General features: G+C 42.4%; 1 protein-coding gene across 2 annotated transcripts in view; it reads right to left on the bottom strand.

Moving 5' to 3' along the window:
* LOC147013248 (adhesion G protein-coupled receptor F3-like) overlaps positions 1-24,034 on the bottom strand; it is a 156,025-nt gene that overhangs the window by 29,818 nt on the left and 102,173 nt on the right. For both annotated transcript variants that reach the window (XM_085854927.1, XM_085854928.1), the window contains 5 exons: positions 18,475-18,654; positions 9,614-10,123; positions 8,644-9,504; positions 8,501-8,542; positions 7,334-7,378 (listed from right to left, as the gene is read on the bottom strand). In XM_085854927.1, coding sequence (XP_085711053.1) covers positions 7,334-7,378; positions 8,501-8,542; positions 8,644-9,504; positions 9,614-10,123; positions 18,475-18,654 — 1,638 coding nt within the window. The remainder of the gene's footprint in view (positions 1-7,333; positions 7,379-8,500; positions 8,543-8,643; positions 9,505-9,613; positions 10,124-18,474; positions 18,655-24,034) is intronic.

Raw genomic sequence — 24,034 nt, 5'->3', positions numbered from 1 at the left:
CGAAGATTGGGTACAGAACCCGAGAAATCCAAACTCACTGTCGACGTTCTCGTGGTCCGTTTTCACCCAGTCGCGTCCTCCTCAGCACCGACGATCTTTACTCGACTGCATCAACTTGTTTGATTATAAATAAGAACAGAGTTCAATTTGTTCGACCACTTTATTAGCGTGGAACGACAATAATCAAACAAGTATTGAACAGGTTGAAACACCCACAACATCCCTGGCTCCGGGTCAGGCTGCGCATGCGCACTGGCACAGGGGACCGTCGATATGTGGAATTACCGTAAAGTACAATGTTCTCTACTAATACTAATACTAATACTAATACTGATACTGATACTGATACTGCTGACATGGACATCGACTCAAAAAGGACTCGAAAACACTGTTGGGTTCCCCTTTTATGAACACCATTTTTATATACCAATTCCCAAAACCGCTGGGAACACGTCTTTATATGGCAGTTGTAAGCTAGAAACACATTCATTTTTTTTTTTTTTTTGTCGACCGGAAGACGTCATTGGAATACGTCTACATACGTCGATCTGTGTTGGGACTACGTAAAGAATTGGTTCAAAGCACGTCAAACATAAGTTAAGGCCCGGTCACACCTTGACGTTTTAGCCAGCGATGGCAACGTGTTAAAATTTATGTAAAACGCTGGGTTACGTTGAACTTTTGATGTTTTTTTTTAAAGATTCGGACGTATTCATAGCGACTTGGTCTTATGTATAACGCATTGGTAACTACACAGAACGTTTCGTTGTGTTATAGATAACTTATACCAACGAATGCTGAACCTGTTGTCGGCCTACACAACCGATGCCCAACAATAGTCTAACTCAGGCATAGCGCATTGCACGCATAGCCTATTAAAAGGCTAACGCACAACGATTCGAATCATAACTGCCGTAGAAATGGAAGGGTCAAAATCGCGGTCACACCTTGGCGATCTTGCCAGCGTATGCCGACGTAACAAAAAGTGTGTCTAAAACGTTGGGGCACGTCAAATACGGTATGGGTAAGTTTGGTATGCGCGAGTAGAACGCTAAATACGCTATCATAAGTCGTAGTAAGTAGAGTACGTCAAGAAATTTTGAACATGTTCAAAATTTTACGACGTACTCGGCGTATGACACACGTTCCGCATGCGATGGGGATAAGTTTTACACACGATATGTGGACGCTTACACACGTCCACAAAGGCTACTTATAAGCTACTCATAAGTCGAAACACGTCGCGGTAATGTCTTTTTTACGCGAAACTTATTTCTAACTTATGTTTGACGTGCTTTGAACGTTTGACGTTTGACGTGACGCACGTGTCCACGGGTAGGTTCATGGGCTGCCACTCAACGATTTAAATGGCTGCATCTCCACTATTGAAAGTAGACGCTTGCGCTCAACAATTGGATTATTTTTACACTCAATGACTTTTAAACGGTACCACTCAGCTAGTTTCATTGTTTACAATGAACGATTTAAATTGCTGTCACTCGCCTTTTTTTTTTTTTTTTTTTTTTTTTTGACGCTGGGGTTTGGAAATTTGAAACGTTTCTTCTGAACGTGTTAAAACGCTCAAACTCGACTATTTTAAATAGACGCTGCCGATGGACAATTGGAATCATAGCCAAGCTAGACATCGAAGTGTGAACATCCTCGTCATGCCGAAGAAAAGTTTGAAGAATGCTGCAAATAAGTGTCCTGGCCGTGGCCGTGGACGCTGACGCAAGGACGCTCCATTATACCGACGTCTTTCAGCCTATGAGTAACTTAAAAGTAACGTCTGTCGACGTGTGGCAACGATCGCGTAACGTGCCAACAACACGTTAATCATAGGTAGGAAATAAGTTTCGGGTACTCTAAACATTACCTCGGCATGTCTCAACTTATGATTAACTTACAAGTAGCATGTGTTGACGTCTGTCAACGATCGCAGACCGTGCCTACAACTTGTGGCCAGCGTAGCGGAACGTGTGAGTCATACGTCGTGAAATTTCAAGCATGAAAAAATTTGAGGACAACCGAAAAGTACAACGTTTAAAGCCAACGTACAACGACGTATGGCAACGTACTACGATGTATGCCAGCGTGCTCTCAATGTTATCAAAACTTACCCATAACGTCTTCAACGTGTGCCAGCGTTTTAGAAAAAAAATTCAAAAATCGGCATACGTTGGCTAAAACGTCAAGGTGTGACCGGGCCTTAAGTAGAATTGCTGGTTAAGTGCATGCCTGTACATAATTAAATATACATCGGCTGTAGGCTTTGCTCGTGTCATGTCCCCTTCTCCCATTGATTGCTTGTTTAATAAATGCCCCATTGTTTGAATGTAAACCTGCTCGTTGCGTCCATTTCCTCCCATTGACTTCCACAGTGAGTTCCGGAAATTAGCAGCCTGTTAAAGCCAATAAAAGTGATTATTTGGTCCGACGGACCTTGGTGATAACCGCTCAGGTCACGCACGGTGCGGGTACGGTAACGCCTCGACCCGCTCAAGGTCCGTCGAGGTATAAATTCTCGGTACTTCTGTCTGCGTACATAATTAGGTATATCGAGATTCGGCGATTAACCCTGTATCGCGTGGACAGAATCTTGGCAATTTATGGTGCGTTAAGGCACCCGCAGCAGGTTTCCGGAGTTGTCCGGAAGCTACGACTGAATTCCGGTTTTCGATGGACGCGCGACTGCGGTTGGGCCGTAAGCGGTCATGCGTGGCAGTCGAACCGGTGGAATTCGTAACAACATGTATATATATATATATATATATATATATATATATATATATATATATATATATATATATATATATATATATATATATATATATATATATATATATTGTTGCGGTTGCGGAAATTCACAAAACATCATACAGGTTCCCCGGAGATCAGTTATTTCGATAAGTATGTGTTTCAGGTTAGAATCCCCACCGATGTGTAAAGGGCATTGTTCATGTGCCGGGGTGGAACGTGATGGGGAAGTTTGGGATGGCTCGTTGGATGTAAAACTTAACTAAAGAAGTCATAATGCACGTTTTGGAGCCTCCCATGAAACAAAAAGGAAAGGGACGTGGCTACACACGTACTTACCGGAATAACTAACTTTGGGACCTGAATCTTGAGTGCGCATGGTTTCCAGATTCATAACACTACCCCCCCTTTTTTTATAGACTCAACCCGAGTCGTTAATTTTCGTGTGGCATGCAGGTGTAGGTTTTCCTATCATACCTTTTACCTACGGATCCCTGAGTGTGATATTTGAAATACATGTCCCAAAAAGAAATAACCTAGTGCGTTGCGTAACTAAACTAGCAGACTCACTCAGACAACTTAACTACATTTCCGGCACTAAACAAACAACAGGTGGGTTAAAATTATGTGCATTTCTAATATTGATTAATATTTATTACACTACCCATGGCGATTTACACTACCCATGGCTCAGGACCTGTGATTTGAGGAGAGAAAACACAGCAAAGTTAACATTTGTGGGTGAGCGCACAGCAGGCACTGATGGTCAGACGTCTTTAGGGCCTTCAAAGGTCCCTTGTTTGTCGTTGAATTCTTCTTCTTCTTTTTTATTTTATTTTTTTATTTCAGCTGCTGGAGGCAACTCACCCTAACACGACAGGTCATACGCCGTCTCACAGGCCATTTGAACTGGCCTTTATGCACCAACAAGGAGATATCCGGGCTGCTCAAATGCAGTCCCTGGGAATGCAGCTGCCTGCAGGGCAGTCCTTGAAAAATACTTTCAGAGGTGGTCCTGAAGCACATGGTGAAGGTTGTGACAATGCAAACAAAGGCATGGCAGGTATGGAGGCAAGGTAAAGGCAGGAGAAGCATGGCATGGCAAATGCAGACCAGGTAAGGTGCTGCAGGTCGGCACATGAAGCTGGCCGGCCTCAGTCTGGTCTCGTGAGGTTGTGGAGGGAGTGTGGTGGCGCCGGCCGGTCTTAAAACAGGCTCGGACCTACCCTATAGTCTCCCCCCAACCTATCGCCTTTACTTGTCTTTGTCCATACCCACCCCCATTAGCCTGTAACAAAAGAACAACGAAATTTAGACTTTTTATTTTATTTTATTTTGAATTATGTGTGTCCCTCGCCCCTTTATCGTCTTTGTCTGGCTAACCTGTCCTGACCATCTATCCCCAATCCCCAAGATCCTTTTTTTGAGGGGATTGAGGAAGAGACTGGTGAATCTGTCTCGAGGCCCAATGCAGCCTCAGAATAACTCCTTCAGATTTCAGCAATTTCCCAAGCTGAGTCCAGCGGCCTACAAACAGCAAAGGGATGGATGGTGCGAAGGGGTACACGTTCCCTTTCTATCCTGGCATTTATTAACGTTAATCTATCCCCGGGGCTTTTCAACACGCCTGCCTCTTTAAACTGTCAGTTCTAGAAACCATGATTCCCGTCGCCTGTGTTGGTGTTCGTTATTAATTTGGGCCCGGCCCAGAAATTTTCTCCCATGCTCTTGCAGAATTTTGTGGCTGGGCAGCGTGGCTCAATTGGCAGGGATACCCATCTGCCGAACTCAAACTACGGCACCCCCGGGTCGCTGAGGCTATCTCTGAGCCTACCGACTCCGTATGAACGTGGGGAATGCCCCTGGCAGTGTCCCCTTTTATGCCCACGTGGCATTTTGGTGCTCCGGGTCCCATTTCCGTGGGCTGCCCGTGCCCATTACACTAACTCGGTCCCTTGGACCCATGGCCTACTCTGGCCGACTACTCTGGTGCCCGGGGGGCCCTCTATTCAGTGCGCACATTTCACCAACCACGCTCCCAGCCGGTCAATAGACTCCTGCACCCTTCAAAAGGTTTCGTGCCTTCGTTCACACCAACAACAAACTGACATCCGTTTTGGTTAATTTAACGAATCCACTAACTAACATTACACTAACCCTGGGTTCCCTTGGGTGGGATTCACTCCTCCCCCCAATCATTCGTTCGCATCATGCATTCCACATTCACTCCATTCACACTCAGGGCCGCTGACCCACATTCATTTATTGTATTTCTTTTTCTTTTCAATTCACACCAACACTGACGATCTACTCTCCACGTCCTCCAAAATAATTTGTGCTCCCTGTCATCCCTTATACTAATGCACATTCCATTTAATTATATTACTAAGCTGTTAGGAACCAACCACTACATGTTCCATGTTCTGTCCAAGTCTCAAATCCATTCTACTTCTAAACTAAATTTCCACTAACTGGTCCCACCAGCCCCATGGAGAACTGCTCAGGCCCCATGAAGCTGGTCTAACGAACACTAAACCCATCCCACTAACTAGTGCTCCTTTGCCCACACACGAGGATGTTCGCTACATCCCGGCGGGGCATCGTGTACTCTGAGCAAGGCCCTCCGAACCTTGCTTCACCAGGGCGGCGGTTTATGACTTGCACATCCCCTCCATTGGGGTGATAAATAAAAGCGTAACATCACCCCGTTGATCGCATTACATGCTTGCTTCCGTGGTGTTCCCCATGTGAGCCACGTGGAGCAATCGGAGCTCCGGGGCGGAGATCAGGGTTGCGGACGGGACCCACCAAGGCTCCACGAACAAGCTGGTTCACTTACTCTCCAGCCCAACCACTGTCAACCAACTTGTAACCACTCAAGTATTCCAGATTTCCAGCGCCAACGCCAACGACAACGACAACGCCAACGACAACGGCCACGACCCTCCGAGTCTGCTTGGGGATATATCTCTTCCAACATGGAGAGGGGCCTTGGCGAAAATCATCTCGCTGTCCGCCCCTCATTGGCCTACGGCTGCACCCTATCGGGGCGGAGCCGTGGCCCCTGTTTGGAGACCCCATATTCTCTACATGGCCTCGCTCGCGCAGAGCCCTGAGACAGAGCCCTGAAAGGCCCACTGTACAAAAACAATCGTTTGTGGGGCCCGAGGACCGGAACCGTGAGGCCCCCCTCTCGGCAAGTCAAGGTACGAGCAGCCAGCGGGTGGTAATGGAGCGTGATGGGAAGGTTTGGGATGGCTCGTTGGATATAAAACCTAACTAAAGACGTCACAACGCACGCTTTCAAACCTCCCATTAAACAAAAAGGAAAGGGACCTGGCTACACACGTATTTACCGGAATAACTAACTTTGGGACTTGAATGTTGAGTGCGCATTGTTTCCAGATTTGTAACAATATTATATATATATATATATATGTATATGTATATGTATATGTATATATATATATATATATATGTATATGTATATGTATATGTGTATATATATGTATGTGTATATATATATGTATATGTATATATATATATATATATATATATATATATATATATATATATATATATATATATATATATATATATATATATATATATATATATATATGGTGTGTGCCACCACCTGCCTGCATATGGGATGTGGTGATTGGGCCCAGGGCCATCGGTCAATGGAGAGGCGACTGGGTGAAAAGCATGTGCTCGACTCTCGCTCTCTTGCGTAGGACCGATGGACCTTGCGCTCTTTGATCTGTGCTTTGAATCACCCCATGCTTTCTTTTTCCCACATCCTTTTGAGTCTCTGGTCCACTCCTGTGTTGCATGAATGCTCAGATTCTGCGGTGGCCTATGCCCCATGGTTTCCCTGTCTCTGTTGTGTATGTGTTTTTACTATTTATGTATTCCTTAAAGGGTGCATGCCTCCTCTTGCTGCTATTTTCTCTTGCTGACGTTTTGGTCCATTTGGAAACAATGAAAGACGAAATTTGTAGGAATCCTGACTGATAACTGGCGTGGTCATAGATCCCACCAGAATATGCATCTACGCTAACTGCTCGTCATGGGTCTGTGTAGAACCATGATAGTTCAGCTCTCCTTGGAGGTGTGGTTGTCTCATATATTGATGTTGCCATCCACTCAGCAATACCTTTGATGACCTTTGGAAGGTCATTACAGCATGTTGCTTTAATTGGCATTTATTGATGGAGAACAAACTATAAATAATCTTTTCTGAGGTGCAACCACTGTTTTCCAACACAAAGTAAAGCATTGCATCTCTCAATGTTTGATTTGGGGGGAAAACGTTAAAAACCTGCAAAATTATTTATTAATTTGCTGTAAAATGAAAAGCCCTTTTCTGTTGCCTTTCATTGTAGTGAGTGTGCAGTTGCTTCATTGTGCATGTTTCAGGATTATATTCACTGTATTCTGTGAAAGATTAACACAAACAAACAAAAATAATCCAAATCCCAAGCAGCAAAATAAATGGAATGCGATGATTTGTCGACAAGAGATGATTATACATCATAAATATGAACTTCCAAATATCAAAACTTGCACTTACTTTCCAAGAATAGCCAAAGATGACCCTCTTCAAAGAATGCCTCACCTGCAAGCAAAAGTTAAATTCCATCAACAAACTAAAAAGCTTTCAATTATTTTAACCATAATCGACTCAGTATTATCTTATTATCCCCACGCTTTTTTCAAGAAAAAAAAACAACAGTGGATTTTGAAATCTGCTTCTGTCCCTCTGTCTCTGTCTGTCTGTCTGTCTGTCTGTCTGTCTGTCTGTCTGTCTGTCATGCATTCCTCTCCTAAACAGTTGTGCCGAAATTCACCAAACTTGGATGTTATAATCACCACATGGCACGAATGTGCAGGAGCAGTGTCATGTTGGCCCCACCCGTCCTCTCCCCCCGGGGTGGGGTAAAAAGGTCGAATACCAAAACATGCAATGACGTGCACATTTAAAAACATCTTTTTTCATTATACTTTGGATATTCAATTAACATTAGGAGAAGCATGAAATATGTAACGATTTGATTTGACACCATGTTCATACCTCAGTGGTGGGGACTTATGGTCACAAGGGTTAAAATTGTGGAAAAAACTCAAAATTTGACATCGAGTCATTCCTGGTGGAACCTTTTTCACTATCATTCAACTTTGCTTTAGGTGGGAGCGTGGGGATTTGTGATGGTGAACCATCGCCTTTGCTCTAGTTTCAATTTGGAGACACCCCATACAGCAATTCTACATAAATATAACATTTCATTACCACTGCAACTGAAGATGGACAGAAGTTATGTTTTCACCCCTGTTTGTTTGTCTGTTTGTTTGTCTGTGAGCAGGACATCTCAAAAGGTTTTGGGCAGATTTGAACTAAATTAGGTGTACCCATTGTGTATGTGTGTGTGTGTGAGACAAGGATAAATTGCTTCGATTTTCGTGAAGATCCAGATTTGAGAATTTAAAGGAGTCTTCACCATTGTGAGAAAATGCGGCTAAAATCGATATATTATTACACGATATTTCAAAAAGTTGTGAACGGATTATGACAAAACTTGGTGGGTGAGTTAAGTAAGTGACAACAACAAGCGATTCGTTTTTTGTTCATGTCCGGATGCAGATCTGGCCAATCAGTGGGATACAAAATGTAAACTGTTCAGCCTGGTGGAGGTATGCACTCTACTAAGTGCCTTGCCAGTTATAACTGTGACAGACTTACTGTTGCGTCCATAAGATAATCCACAATCAAGATGAAGAATCCCTGAAAAACAGAAAAGATAGTCTCAGCATAAAAAGTGTTCCTCTAAGGTGTAAACAATAAAAATGATGCATTGAAAGTGCCCTATGAGTACCATGACTTACCTGAAAAGCATTCAAAACGGCAAAAGTGTAATGAAGGCCTTTATTCAGTTCAGCTCCTGGTGCAAAAGCAAAAATACCAATCCCCCAAGTGGTGCCCAGGACGGGCATCTTGATGATTAGGCTCCGCAAGATACGCTGCAGCTTAGCTGCATCGTCATTGTTGGTGCTCACTCCCATCCTGCCCTGCGTGCAAATCTTATACAATACCACCATCAGAAAGATGAAGTTTATCCCAACAATGATGAAAGCAGGAATGACGAATGCCAGTAGAGCTCGTGATTGATCCCATTTTAACCAACAGGTTCCTTCACGTATGTAGACGTTTCTCGGCTGTGTGACCGCAATGGTTATCACGGTGATGATCGTTGGACAGGCATAGCCTACTATGAATAGCACTGTTTTGATCCTTGTTGATGTGGCAAAATGGAAAGGGAAAACAACTTTGTAAAAAAGAAAAGACCCCTCACAAAGCATCCAAAAGAAGAGGCTCATGTAGAAAAAGTGCATTAAAAATGTTACAGCAATGCAGAAGCTCTCTTTAGCCAGTGATGATGCATTCAACAAGAAGCAAATGTCAGCAAAGAGCAAAGTGAGGCAGATGTTCACAAGAATGATGTGACGGATCTTGGAGATCTGGTCCTTTTGAAAAAAGCGCCAGATTAAAATGTCAATGATGAGAGCAATAACGAGGGCTCCGATGGAGATTCCCACACCAACATAGGTGATTATTTCCAACCCAGGGAGGTTTATAGTTTTGGGAGAAGTCAACACAGAGAAGCTTGTTAAATGACTGCAATTGCACGTTGTTTGATTCCCTTCCACAGTCTCATTGCAGCCTTCCGGGGACCATTCCCCGTTCTCCTGAAATGCACGGAAGGGCTAAGTGTTATACAGCAGCTGTTATGTTATGGTCCTTCAAATGTGAAACAAATGATAAATCAACAGTCTGAGGAATATATTAGTTGCTTACTTCACTGTAGTTCCAAAACGTGCAAAGAGACTCGTATGGATTAGAATTGTTCAAGATGGTGAAGGTCATTGATATCTCCATGTTGCTATTGTCATTGCTGTTGTTTTCATGGTGAATGATGACAGTGCTCAAGACAGCACTACCCATGGAATAATTATTCTTTGATGGTGGGAACTGCTTGGGTAGGATTTTAGACATTGTTGGCAAATATATACTTGTCACTGTAATGTTTTGGCCATCAATTGATTTTAATGGAATCGAGATAGTATCAGTTTGTCTAAAACTTTTCGTGAAATCGTCTTTGAATCCATTAGAGCGGCTCCCCTTCAGTTCAACATTGTTTTTTGTTATCTCAAATGTGTCCTCATTGGGCCTAAATAGACTTGAGAGAACTTCCACTGATTTGAGGATGTTGGAGCTATCCGTTTTTGTTTCATTTTTGTCATTGATCTTTTTCCATGAATCAGCGAGGTTCGCATCCAACAAGTTGCTTGCTGTTGCCATAAAATGCTGCAAAAAAGAGGAGAGAAAAACCATCAGTTTAGTTGTTTTCTTGTAAAGCAGAACATTCAATAAATTGTCCCTAAAGATTTGACTTCTGGACAGCATTCTCTGTGATTTACACATTTGCGTTTGTTAACAGTAAAAAATTTACAAGTTTGTTCATCGTACAAACGATGTTTGAAATGGAGTGTTTGAATGGTACCATTTTCTTTTGGTCAAACAATCATTCTTTTATTGTTTCTCAAACCGACAAAGAAACAGTCTTCAAGAAATCAGATCTAAACCTTTGAGTGAAAGTTCTAAAATGTTTCATCCTTCAAAGGAACATCAAACCATTTTGTTTGGGAATTTTTATTTTTAAATACTTTTTTGCATTTAATTTCGGTTTATTAATGCTTCCTTGGTGGACAGTCAGAAGACTGATAGATACACGGTTACATCAAAACAGCAAGAAGAATCGTGTTAATAACAAATGTAAAAGTACCAAGATTACAAGCTAAATTAAAACACAATATAAACAGATATTGTACATGGAATTGATACTTACATCTTGATCGCAAAATTAAGCATTTTAGTTAAAAAAGGAATTGTCGAATTTTTATACCTTTGAGTCTTACACTGAGGTCGGTCAAAATGTTGAGCATTTCTGAGTTGAATATTATGTCTAGACACATATTGACATGGAGAAGGAAGAATAGCATGCTGACAATCAAACCTTGGAAGGCCACGTCCAAAATGCAAGAGAAGCTCATTCCTGCATCTACTCAACAATTGTATATCAAAATAATTGAATAGATGGGAATGCAATAAAGTGAAACGCATGCTTCTGGAGTCATTCAATCTCATCACTCTGAGCCCTTGTGATGCCAGAACCCCACATGGGCACACCAAACTCCAGCGAAGGGTGGACAAACACTTTGTACATGTCAACAAGATAAAGGGCACTCAAACCAAAAACACCAAAAAGGTGTCAGGTCAGGTTAGATCTGTGACCTGCTACAGGTACCATGTAAACCTGTACTAACCTGTTCCATGGTCGGGTTGTCGGCAACTAAACAGTCTCCCCCACCAGGTTTTCTGGTGAGGAGGGTGTTTGGATATGGACACCCAGCAGGATTAAAAACAAAACCTGCCAAAGGGCGGAGGAGCTCCTTGTGAGCCAACAGCCATCCATATCTAGTGCCCAACTGTGTCTGCGGACGTCCTCCTGCAGTTGGGTTACTTTTTTATTAGGAGGTTGGTGGCAGGATTTGCACTCCGGCCACCGTAAAACCCCTCATTCCGCAAAACACATAAACGCAAAAAAAAAATCTGAAAACCCACTCCGTGGGAGTACCTCCTCTGCAGCTTCCCTTCGTAGGGCAGCTCACCGGATGATGGGATTGGGGCAAAGCCTAAGGGACCCCCAATCTTGATGATAGGAGGGAAACCACGGGGTAACATCCCTGGGTCAGATTGCGGGAGAGTGTCTCGGAGTGGTGCTGAGGTGTTGTACAACAGAGGGCGGTCTCCTTGGGTTAACCTGAGGCGGTCCCTTCGGGTGGGTGCCTGGAATGTCCTATCCCTAAGAGAGGATGATCACCTGTCTCTGTTATCATCTGAGCTCAAGCGTTTGGACATCGGGATTGCAGCTCTCTCTGAGGTTCGGAGACTGGATTGCGGCGAGATAATGGTGGGTGGTTACACCTACTATTGTTCTGGTCGCTCTGATGGTTACCATACCCAAGGAGTTGCTGTTACTGTGTCCAATAAGCTGACCCCAATGATAATTGAGGTAACACCAGTCAACGAGCGTATTATGAGATTAAGGATTCGTCACTCCTTAGGTGTCATTTCCCTTGTCTGTGTTTATGCTCGGACTGAGGCGAGTGATCTCACCGTGAAGGATGCATTCTATGCCACGCTCGAGTCTGTGGTTGATCAGTGCCCCAGACGAGATACACTTCTAGTCTTGGGGGATTTCAATGCATCGACTGGAACTGATAGGGACGGTTATGAGGTGTGTGTTGGTCCCCATGGGTCAGGAACTATTAACCAGAATAGCACCAAGTTCCTTGACTTTGCAAGAAGTCATGGACTTAGGGTGGCTGGTTCATGGTTTCAGCACCCACAAGCTCATCGCTGGACTTGGTATTCCAACGCTGGCGGTGTGGCAAAGGAGATTGACCATGTCCTCATTGACGGTCGTTGGAGGAGGATCCAGACTGCAGGGTCTACCGGAGTGCTCAGTTCCTCAATACTGACCACAGGCTTGTTGTTGCAACTCTAAAGCTGCACCTTAAATCCTTGAGAATGGTACCATCCCAGCCTAGGCTGGATGTTGGCAAGCTCAGGGATGAGAGAGTAGCTGAGGAGTTTGCGAACAGGCTGAGTGGACACTTGGGGGGTCTGGGTGCTTTTGGGGGTCCTGAAGAGTTGTGGAGTGCCTTCAAGACCACCGTCCTTGATGTTGCCGGTGGATGCCTTGGAGCTCACCGCAGAGCAAAGAAGAATTTTGTCTCTCAAGGGACACTGGATACCATTGACCAGAGTCACAGGGCCAGGCTGAATGGCAGAGCTGAGCTGTTCAGGGAGCTGAGGCGTAAAACTGTACGTGCACTGAGGGTGGACAAGGAGGCCTATGTGCGAGGAATCCGTGAGGGGGTAGAGCATCACCTGTGGACAGGTGATTCTCATCCCGCTTACAGGGGAATTCGCGCATTACGTTCATCCAAGCCCATCCCTCGGAGCACTGCAGTTAGAGCAGAGAGTGGTAGGCTCTTGACAGAGGAGTCTGAAGTGAAGGCCCGCTGGACCGGTTACTTTGAGCGGTTGTACCAGGCTGATCCACCAGCTGTCGAGTTGGACGTCCAGGGTGTTACAATCCCTGTTACTGACCCTCAAATCAACTGTGGTCCACCTTCGCTTGTGGAAACACGGGCTGCGGTGAACCAGTTGAAACAGGGCAAAGCTCCAGGGATCTGTGGCATCCATGCTGAACTTCTCAAGGCTGGTGGAAATGCTGCACTCGTGTCATTGCATGCAGTTTTGTGCTCTGCCTGGAACACAGGCATCATCCCAACAGATTGGAAGAGGGGCCTTGTTGTCCCTCTCTGGAAAGGGAAGGGTGATCGCCAAGACTGCAACAACTACCGAGGGGTGACGCTGCTCTCAGTACCGGGCAAGGTCTTTGCTCGGATAATTCTTGATAGGGTTCGCCACCATCTGCTTGAGCACCAGTGTCCAGAGCAGTCAGGCTTTACACCAAAGAGGTCAACGATTGACCGTATCCTTGCTCTTCGTGTCCTCACTGAACGCAGATGAGAGTTTCGGCAGGAGCTGCTTGCAGCCTATGTTGATCTCTGTAAGGCATTCGATTCGGTGAATCGGGATGTCCTCTGAAGGATTCTTGGTCTTCGTGGGGTGCCACCAAAACTGATCGATCTGATGTCTGAACTCTACTCCGGTACTGAGAGTGCTGTGAAGTGTGGTGGTACCATCTCTGTCTTATTCCCAGTTGTTACTGGAGTTCGTCAGGGCTCTGTACTGGCCCCCACACTTTTCAGCACTTGTATGGACTGGATTTTAGGGTGGATGTTGGAGAGATCAAGCTGCGGTGCATCGTTTGGGAATCTCAAGATCTCGGACCTTGATTTTGCAGATGATGCAATCATCTTTGCGGAGACTTTAGATATCCTTTTGGGGACCCTCGAGGTGCTGAATGAGGAGTCGGAGCCGCTGGGATTACGGGTTTCTTGGGTCAAAACTAAGATCCAGGCTTTCGGTGACATCTTAGATGCTGCTGTCCTGCCTGTGCCTGTTTGTGGTGAGGATGTTGAGGTCATGGAGAGATTCACTTACCTTGGCAGTGATATTCATGTCTCTGCTGGCTGTGAGTCAGAGGTCAATAGACGTCTGGGTCGGGCCTGGGGAGTCATGTATTCATTGGATCATGGGGTGTGGTGCTGCTGGTACCTGTGCGGGAGGACGAAAGTCCGAGTCTTCATGTCCTTGGTACTTCCAGTCTTGCTCTATGGATGTGAGACTTGGACTCTGATCAAGGATCTGAGATGGAGACTTAATTCCTTTGGTACCAGGTCTCTTCGGAGAATCCTTGGCTATCGCTGGTCGGATTTTGTGTCCAACGAGCGGTTGCTGAGAGAGACTCGGATGAGATTTGTTACCTGCATAGTCCGTGAGCGTCAGTTGCGGCTGTATGGACATGTGGCTCGTTTTCCTGACGCTGATCCTGCTCACCAGATTCTCTCAGCGAGGGAGTCTCATGAGTGGGGGAGGCCAGTGGGCCGACCACGTGCCTCGTGGTTGCAGCAGGTTGACCATCATCTCAAGGAGATGGGGATGGGCCTGGCATCTGCCTGGGGGGTGCCCAGACGGAGGCCCCTGGAGTACCGGCGGAAAGTGGACGCAGCGACGCGCTGTTCTGGCACATGCTCCCATTCCTGACCTGACCTAACACCAAATTTCTTCAAAGTACAAAGAACGTCGAGTCCTTGTGCAGCGCGAGATGCCATTTGCTGGACCTGACTATTCCACATCAAATCTGATTGGATTATAACACTGAGGAGAGTGAGTAATTGAACTCTTTGCAGAGGAATGTTTTCAATGACAATGTTTAATTGTGGTGGGACATTCTGAATGAAAGATATTTGCATAATCTTACATTTCTCTGGCTTTAGCTTAATATCATTAAAGCAACACCAATCACCAAGTGCATCAACATGGGCTTGCATCGAACTTTGCTGAGTTCTGTGCAACACTTCGACCATGCTCAAGTCGTCCACATATTTCCAATGGTATCCTGTTGTTATAGCTGCATCATTCACCAGAACAAGGAACAAAATTGGTCTGAGTTTTGTCCCTTGTGGATCTCCGCATGAGAGACTCAAGGGGTTCGATGTCTGCCTGTGAGAACGAACCACTTGGGAATGATCGGAAAGGAAAGTACACATTGTAGGTATAATGGAAGCATCAACCCCAAGCTGAATGAGCTTTTCAATGACCTTGGAGTCGTTGTTGAGGTCGAACGCCTAAGTAAAGTTGACAGTGAAAATGCTTGCAGGATGACCTCGTTGGTCATTATGCAAACATTTGCACTGTTGACTTTACATAATGACCTCGTTGGTCATCTAGCCCTCAAATACCAATAGCTGGACTTACTACGGAGCTGGAGAAGCACATGACACTCATCAAAAAGAAGGTTATCACTCTCAAACAGACGGTTGATAACCATAACAATCTGCTCAAGAAGGCAGAAGCAGCAGAAAATAAATTGGAACAGTTATCCCAATAATGTGAGGATTGTGTGATTCTCTCAAGAAGTTAACAAAAACTTGAACTGCCTTGGCGGCTGAGCTTCTGCAGCAGCACTTTGGTATGCAGACCCTTTCTATCGAGAGAGGAGGAGAGGATATTGGGATCATCCTCTGTGCAGAGCATTGGTGCTGCCTAAGCAGCCTCCTTGGCTATTGGGCATAATCCTGGACGGGTCGCCACTCCGACACAGTATACCAGCAAACTGGCACTCATTTTGCTGACCTCGGAAGGATGACAGGCCGAGTTAACCCCACCTTGTATTAATTCAACATCTGAGCAGGATTTGAACTCAGGACCCTCGGATCCAAAGCCCACTACCATAACCATTAAGCCAACACCAGGCATATCAATTGTCTCAAAGCTCTTAGTTAATTGATAATGTAATTACAAACATTAATAATAACAGTTATATTGTCTCTGGAATTCTTTATGGTAATGTGTCTGATCATTTTACCAGTATCGTCCTTGTTTTCTCCATCATAACATGATAATTCATTTGAAGATGGTGAAAATCTGCTTGTGAGCAGTATATCCCTTTTAATTTCAATTGCCTTCTTTATGTTTAGCTTTAACTTACATGAACTACCTGATGCATTTGATATTATGTTCTGCATCAATTCCTCCATTCATAATTATCCCACTCAAACCTCTTCAAAAATCCAAGAACAGCCTATGTTGGCCCTGACATCTGGAATTCACTATCTCAAGAAACTCATACATGTCTGACCAAGGATTCTTTTAAGAAGCATTTATAACAGATTATCTTGTCAAAATACACACCTTGACCATTTGAAGAGATTGTGATTTGGCTTTCGCACACTGTTACCTCTTAATTACTATTCATAATTGCAAAATATTACCCATGCGTGTGACCATCGTAAAGACTACATTTTTTATACTAACACAATAATCTGATTTCATTGCAATGTACAACTCCATTGGGCTGTAAACTTTATTTCGATGAATCATTGAAGTATGTCTAAAACTGATTGGAAAAATCTTCCTGTTAATGATGTAACCTTTACTTTTACATATAGTTAACATGGATTGTCTGTGCACCTTAGTCTAAGCAATGTAACACATTTCTAATAACGACTGATGACTCGTGACTGATACATACAAGATGTTAAATTTATTGCTTGTGAAAAATCAAAGATTTTTCAAGTGCATTGGTTGGTCTTGTGTGTAATTCTGTCTGTCTATCTGCTTGTTTGTCAATCGCCAACAGGTTACAATTTGAAACTGATCTTCACGAACTTTCACCAAGCCTATTGTGTTGTTGATTGGTCATAAACAATTGTTGATTGGATTGGTAGAGTTGGTCATAAGCAAGAAGCCTATTGTTTTTGAGATCAAAAGGTTAATAACTTTGTCGTATTTCTAAAAAATTTCATCTGATTGACTTGCAACTTGACGAGGATTTGCATATCAGGTCATTGAGCCACCATTTATTTTTGAGGTCAACATAAGCCAAAAGGTCAACATAGGCCGAACTTCTAAAATTGTCAGTTGTCATCCGATTGACTTAAAATTTGAAGTGGATTTGCACATTTAGTTATTGAATTCAACCACCAATTATTTTTAAGGTCAAATTTGTTTAATTAATTTCACAAGTATCGTACTCTGCACATCTTTCTTGTCTGTCTCTCTCTCTCTCTCTCTCTCTCTCTCTCTCTCTCTCTCTCTCTCTCTCTCTCTCTCTCTCTCTCTCTCTCTCTCTCTCTCTCTCTCTCTCTCTCTCTCTCTCTCTCTCTCTCTCTCTCTCTCTCTCTCTCTCTCTCTCTCTCTCTCTCTCTCTCTCTCTCTCTCTCTCTCTCTCTCTCTCTCTCTCTCTCTCTCTCTCTCTCTCTCTCTCTCTCTCTCTCTCTCTCTCTTCCTTGATATTCCTCTCTTTTCTTGAATTTCTTATTTTCTCTCTCTCTTTCACTTTTTCTCTTTCTTTCCATTCAGATATCACATCAAGACATATTGTATGAAATGCAATTTATTTAAGGAAATCACTCTTCAGATTTGCTTATGATGTTCCTTCTTTTCTGTATACAGTCAGACTTTGCTCATATTGATGAAATTGTTTCAAAATGTTTGTATTCATGTAATGATGTCTACGGAAAATAAATAAATAAATAAATAAGTATCAAATATCAAATATTCCACAAACTGTAATTTTTACATGTTTAAGAAGCATAAACTCTTCTGGCTTTGCGCAGGCTGGTAAAGCAGATAATTGGCCACACTACAGCCTCCTGCAGGTTGTACTGCAGGTTGTACTGCAGCATTACATTGCATTCTCGACGTTTTGAGACAACCTGCTCAAACCCGGAAATGCTTTTGAAATGCGCAATTGTCCGAGCTTCCTCTCTGGATATGATTGTGAAGATCACACAAAGGATGGTAAATGACAGGGATGTGACGAGATACATTGGGTGAGAGGGGGCATCCTGATGACACATCATTGAAGCCAGCCAGGATTTATGTTTTAGAATGGAAACCTAGTTTTGATTTTGAAGGTTAAATTTAACAATACACTTTTGAAAGGAAGGCATAGAAACTTCAAAAAACATAAAACCAAAGATATTCTTATTTATGTTACCAATAATCCCTTTTCTGAAGAGGATGCAAGTTTCATATCTAATTATATGCTTCTTATGATGCATAGGAACTGGTCAAGCACATGTATTTGTGAAACTTAATATGAACAAAAACTCAAACAGCTTTGGATGATTAAAAACATATATTTTCTAATAGTTGTCTCATGATAAATTTAGAAGGCTTTGATCTTCACATTACCATGAATAGTAAATGCTATTTCAGCCAAAGATTTTTCTTTTTTTAAACCCAGCATGCAAGACCAGCTGTAAGAAAAAGTAAATGTGTCTTCATGTTCACAAATAGTAAATATGATTTTATAATTATAATGTTCAAGATAATACAATTACACATAGCTGGAGGAAAAGACAAAGTCCCAATGGCCATGAAATAAGTAGCACGTATTTAGACACAAAACGTTTTCACTGAGCAGAAACTCCATTTGTAATTATTATCACCTCCATTGTCTCATTGGAAATCGTGATGTCTTTTTGCTTGGAAATGTCAGTTATGATGGTCAATGCTTCACTGGATGCTTCGAGGTCCCCAATGAATAGCTCGCCGGCTGTTATGTTTGGCATTTCTGAAAATAATTCAGGAACCTTCTCCTCGACATCTCCAATGCCTTCCTTCAGCGACTGAATAAAAAAAGTGCACAAACATACAATTTCAGGAAAAGAAACGTAGATGTAATCACACCTCCATGCACAAAAGAAAAAGAAAAGAAAAATAATTTCAGGTGCACTACTTGCCTTTAATTTACACGATGTATCGATTAAGTGCGTTTTTTTCACTGTGGAGTTTTGATGTTGCTTTTTGCAGATAAAAGTTTGGTGGTTCATGATTTGCTTGATCAAAAATCCATTTGTGGTAATTACTTGAAAAGTCAAGTAAAACTAGAGAGTTCGTAGAACACCTTACGCCACGCAGTCTTGAGAAAAAGGACATGGAAAGGGTTTTTGTTTTTTTACTTTTACTTTGCATTTCTGATCACAATCTACATTTCCTATTGAATTTTTGTTTGAATTTCCATATTCCCCAATGCTGAGATCGCAAGCAGCAAATTTGATTGGTTGAGAAGGCGTAGTGTAATATTTTGTCCAAATACAGCTAAACTTGAGGTTTTTCGAAGTGCCAAGAAGGCAATTTATGTATTACATTGTTCAAAGAAATAATTCAATTTTTTTAAATAAAGGTTTTGAAGGCTGTGGGGGGAACAAGCTTTTTAATGGAAATTTACCGCTGTTGATGCACTGTCTTTTATACCACCTTACTATGTATGTGAAATTAGTTATTTGTGCCTGTTGTTTGTGTCATTGATGTCATTCCGAAAAACTGTTTCCTGTTTGGAATGATTTTCAATTCTGTTTGTCTGCCAGACAGACAGGCATATTAAAACAATTACTGTACTTCTTACTTCTCTGTGCATGCACGATTATGATAAGTTCCTGTACAATTTGCCAAATTTGGAGCAAAAGTACTGCTAAATTGCAGGCTCATTTTATGATTCATGTACTCCTGTTGAAAATATTTCATTCAATTGAAATTAGGTTGTTCCTTGATCATGGACTGATGCCTGTAGGTACACAGACGGATAGACAGACAGACAGAAAATGAATCAATTCTTTAACCCCGCTTTTCACATTGCACACGGGGTGGGGGGGGTGGGGGGTGGGAGTAACGATGACCATCTTTGCTGAGTTTCACTTCTTTTCCTTCATCAGGAGTAAAGCTTATGGAGAATGAACTAATAAACTTCTTTACTATCCCAAATAGCTTTGTCGTGTGCTTTTCAGGTGAGTGAACATTGATATCTCATAATGCTCTTGTTCGCAAGGAATACATGAACTAATCTCATCAATTTACCTTTAATTATCAAAAGGAAAAAGGGAGGGGTGGGGTGGGGTGGGATAGTAAGCAGACAGCTAAGAAACACAGGCTTGAAATGCGGAGTGATGAAACCTCTTTGCTGAATTCATAAATAATTACTATTGAATATCATCGTAATCCTATTTTGTTTTTTTGCAACATTGCTCTGCTTCTTTGCACATTTGTGGACCCGGTCTAAGGACAGACTTGTTTGATGTGCTCCTCTTTATTTGGTGGGAAATTAACTTTCACCAGGCTGATACATTCAAAATGAAGCACCTGTCTCGCATTAATTTGATATTGTCTCCCAGAACCTGGTAAATGTGCACACATGCACAATAGAACTTTGAACATCAGCATTGCTCTAATTTCTAAAAGATGAATTCCCTCCTCGTTTTTTTTCTCCATCTTTTGAACTTTACAAATTTTTTAAACAAATTTTTATTTTATTTTTATTTTTAACAATTTTTTAAAAACTTTTTAAACAAATTGTATATGTTTTCACTCTTTCATTCCTCTTTTTTTCCCCACCTTTGGAACAAACTCCCACACTCTCTTCAATCCCACTCTTCCCTCCAGGTCTTCAAAACAGCTGTTCACCACCATCTCTTATCTTCCCCCATCCAAAACCATGATCTTTTCTACTCCCGTTAATCCACTCCAAAACCACATCTCCCAAATTCCCTGCTTTGCTTCCTGAAAGTCCCTGTAGTGTCCATCTTGTTTACTACGTGTACCCTGGCCCATCCCTCTCCCTTCCACAGATCTCCCCATGTCTCTGCTCCCCACTGTTTTGTGCTTCCCTCTCCCGCCCCTCTTGTCTCCTGCTCCCTTTGTTACATGTTCAGTGTGTTAGCTCTTACATGAGCCTCAACAATGTCTACAAAAAAAAGTGATGACGTATTATCAGGCATGCAATTGTTTTTCAAAAGCCGTTTTAACACATCAGCTGTCCCTTTTAGACATCTGCATTAAAAATATGTGAAGATGTCCAAGAGAAGGTAGAATGTACTTAACGTACAGATAAGAACATCCATGTACAATCTTTTACAATACGAGTGGGCCCGTTGGTCCATTGGACCAAATTTTCATTGGTCTTCACAGCTTTATTGCATACCTGTATGCTGTCCTGCTTGAGCATTAGCTTTCCTTTCACCAAGCCCAGATGCAATTGGGGCCCAGCATGGGATTATATGTTTGTTATTGGTTCACGAGTCAGTAAGTGACCACTTTATTCGTTATGGGTGTGTGTCTGTCTGTCTGTCTGTCCCGAGCATAGCTCCGTGGGTTTGATCCGATCCTGATAAAATTTGGGTGGGAGGTTTATATCATGATCTAGTTGTGTTTTCCTGAGAATGGGCGAAGCCACGCCCAAAAAACATGTGTTTTTACGGGGTAGCCGATTTCAAGTTACATCTTCTCCAATGGGGTTTGTCGAATCTGGCAGGGGTTCGGTATTTGGTTAGCTCAATGGCACCTGCGGAGGTGCCATTTTCAATTAGCCCCACGGAGCTCGATTTTTCATTTTCGTCCCAAGGTCAAGGTCACAAGGTCACGAACTAAGAAAATGTCAAAAAATCAATAAATTGGGCATCGAGCTCCAAGGGTTTTTAACTGTTTCGAATGAAAGTTGGTATCCAAGTAGTGCTCTTCGAGTACTACAACTTTCATCATTTACGTTTTTCCCCGATTCCCGCCAGTTTGCCTGTGGCGTCCCCTCGAAGGTCAAAAAATAAAAAAGGCGAACCATGTACATTGGTCGTGAACCATCGCCATCTTCAGACTTGTTATTATTTACAACAATTATAAGAATACTACTATTCTTATTATTGTTGTAAATATTATTTAGATTAATTAATGTATGCTTTGTTGCAATGTTATTGTTTTTGTTATTTATTTTGTAATTGGAATTTCATACCTTGGGAGAAGGATGTATTAAGCTGCTTTATATACCTAAACATGGTGTGCGTTTAAAACATGGGAATTCAAATGGATTTTTGGAGTTAATTAGCCGAATCAACTCAGGAGGTCATGAGGATCATTTTAGTGTATCACATTCCACATCAGAACGCTCTGGTAGAACTCTACAAGAAACATGATACACACACACACACACACACACACACACACACACACACACACACACACACACACACACACACACACATCCATTTATTGTAGATTCCTTTGAGAATGTTATTAGTATTCCTGGTGAATTTCTGATTAGTACATTGATGGTTGCATGCCTGAGCTCAATCAAAATCCACTCATTTCCCATTCTGTTGTGCTTTTCACAAGTGTCTTCTCATTGCAGCTTTATCAATCACAATCAATAGAAACCACCAAACCACCATAGAGGGTAGGTGAGAAGATGGTGGGAGGGGGTTGAGGGTTGGAGCAATGTAAACATGAAGGCAAACGGCCATGAGCCCGTGCTCACTTCAAACCGGCTTTCTTTTCTGGATCCCAAATTCAGCAAAATGGAGGTGGACATCAAAACCAAGGTGGAGGGAAGGGTATTTCAAAGCACAAGAAAAGAGGCGCTGTCTAAATGCGTGTAGGTTTGTGAGCAATGCAGAAAGGAACTGAGGTGGAGGGAAGGAGAAGCTGCTGAATTGGAGTTAGGCTTTTGCGAATGAAAGTGAAGGGAAAAGAAACATTTCCTATCATCATTCAGAGGTTTTCACTGTAAAGATGGAGACATGTCTATTTTGTTCTAAAAAAATAGTAGTAAAGGGGAGAAGGGTGTCCTAACAGTCTTTCCAGTGCATCTTCAGCCTATTCTTTGTATTCCATCCATGTTTATACTCTCACATGTTGTACACCCATTCACTGACATCTCAAAACCTATCAACAGAAGTTAAAATTCGGGTTCATGTTCAGATAATATTGGGCAAAATGGTTTGCACGTTACAAGATTTACGCTTGAACGTTCTATGATATTTGCCCTCATAAATGTGGCAGTTGAGTAAGTGTGTACAATCTCATCAAACTGGCGACCACAAATGGTACGTACAAACGCTCCCTGCAAAAGAAGTTGATAAATTTGAGGACTTGCATTTTTAGCTGTACAGGTATTTATATATCTGGGACGACTGATAAATTATCAAAATTCCCATAGATTGAATTCGGTGATACTTACTTGTACCTTAACGACACTCTGAGCATGTTTACACACTGAAGTCTTCAAGCCTGGGATCCTATTATTTATTTCTGAATGTATGGGTGCATACATCTTACATCCGAAAGAGTTTAACAGGCTATTGTGCTATTGTATCTTTTATGGAAAAGGCTGGTTTGGGTTTGTCTTTTTTGTAAACATGCATTTTGTTCACTGAATGTAAACACAAAACACTTTTTACTGGAAAAAATATTTGAACTTTTTATCTGATACATCATAACAATGGTACAATTTAGTCCCTAAAATGTCAGAATGAATCGTGCAGAGTGCGCATGATAGACTGGGTCTGATGTGACATGCTGGGGCAACATCCTAAATATGTTTACCTTGACAAGCTGATTATGGATAATTTCCACAATACTTTATTTTATAACTTTTACCAGTTTGTACATGAGTTGGAGGCAGGTTAAACTGTCCCAAACTGATCATAGAGTACATAGTTTACAGCAACGTTTTGTTGAAGCGATCTATACCTTCGTTGAAAAGGTGATTGCAACTTTGACTGTTCATTTGGTTTCCGTAGCTTGTTTGCTGGAACTTTTAACTTGACACATAGCGACAATCCATTCTCTTGTTGACGCAATGGCTTGTCGAAATTTGGAAGGCAAAACATTTCGATTTCTGACCTCTTTGGTGCATCACGTACATAAACATTTCTGACCACCACACAGCACAATGAAAGCATTGTGAATGTTAATGGTTCAGTATCTTGTTTGAAGCAGAGCTTTATCTTGCTTTGCTGAAGATAAATCATTTTGATGGGGCAGAACTAGCAGTTGCAAGTTTAAAAGGTGCAATGCGTCATCCTTTAAAATGACTTGCCAAATTTGATCTCCCTTCCACCAATCTTTTGAGGGACAAAAATAGTTTCGTGTTTTCTTTCACATATTTAATAAAACTGGTTCAGCCCGTGGAACTTCTGCACAACAGACGAGGAGGCTTAGAGCTGGGGAATCTCCTTTTCAAGA

Source organism: Eptatretus burgeri, chromosome 14 (assembly GCF_056783735.1).
Source record: "Eptatretus burgeri isolate ZD-2024b chromosome 14, Ebu_testis_v1, whole genome shotgun sequence".
Lineage (NCBI taxonomy): Eukaryota > Metazoa > Chordata > Myxini > Myxiniformes > Myxinidae > Eptatretus > Eptatretus burgeri.
Note: the sequence above shows the minus strand (reverse complement) of the source record. Positions and strands in the feature narration are given on the sequence as shown.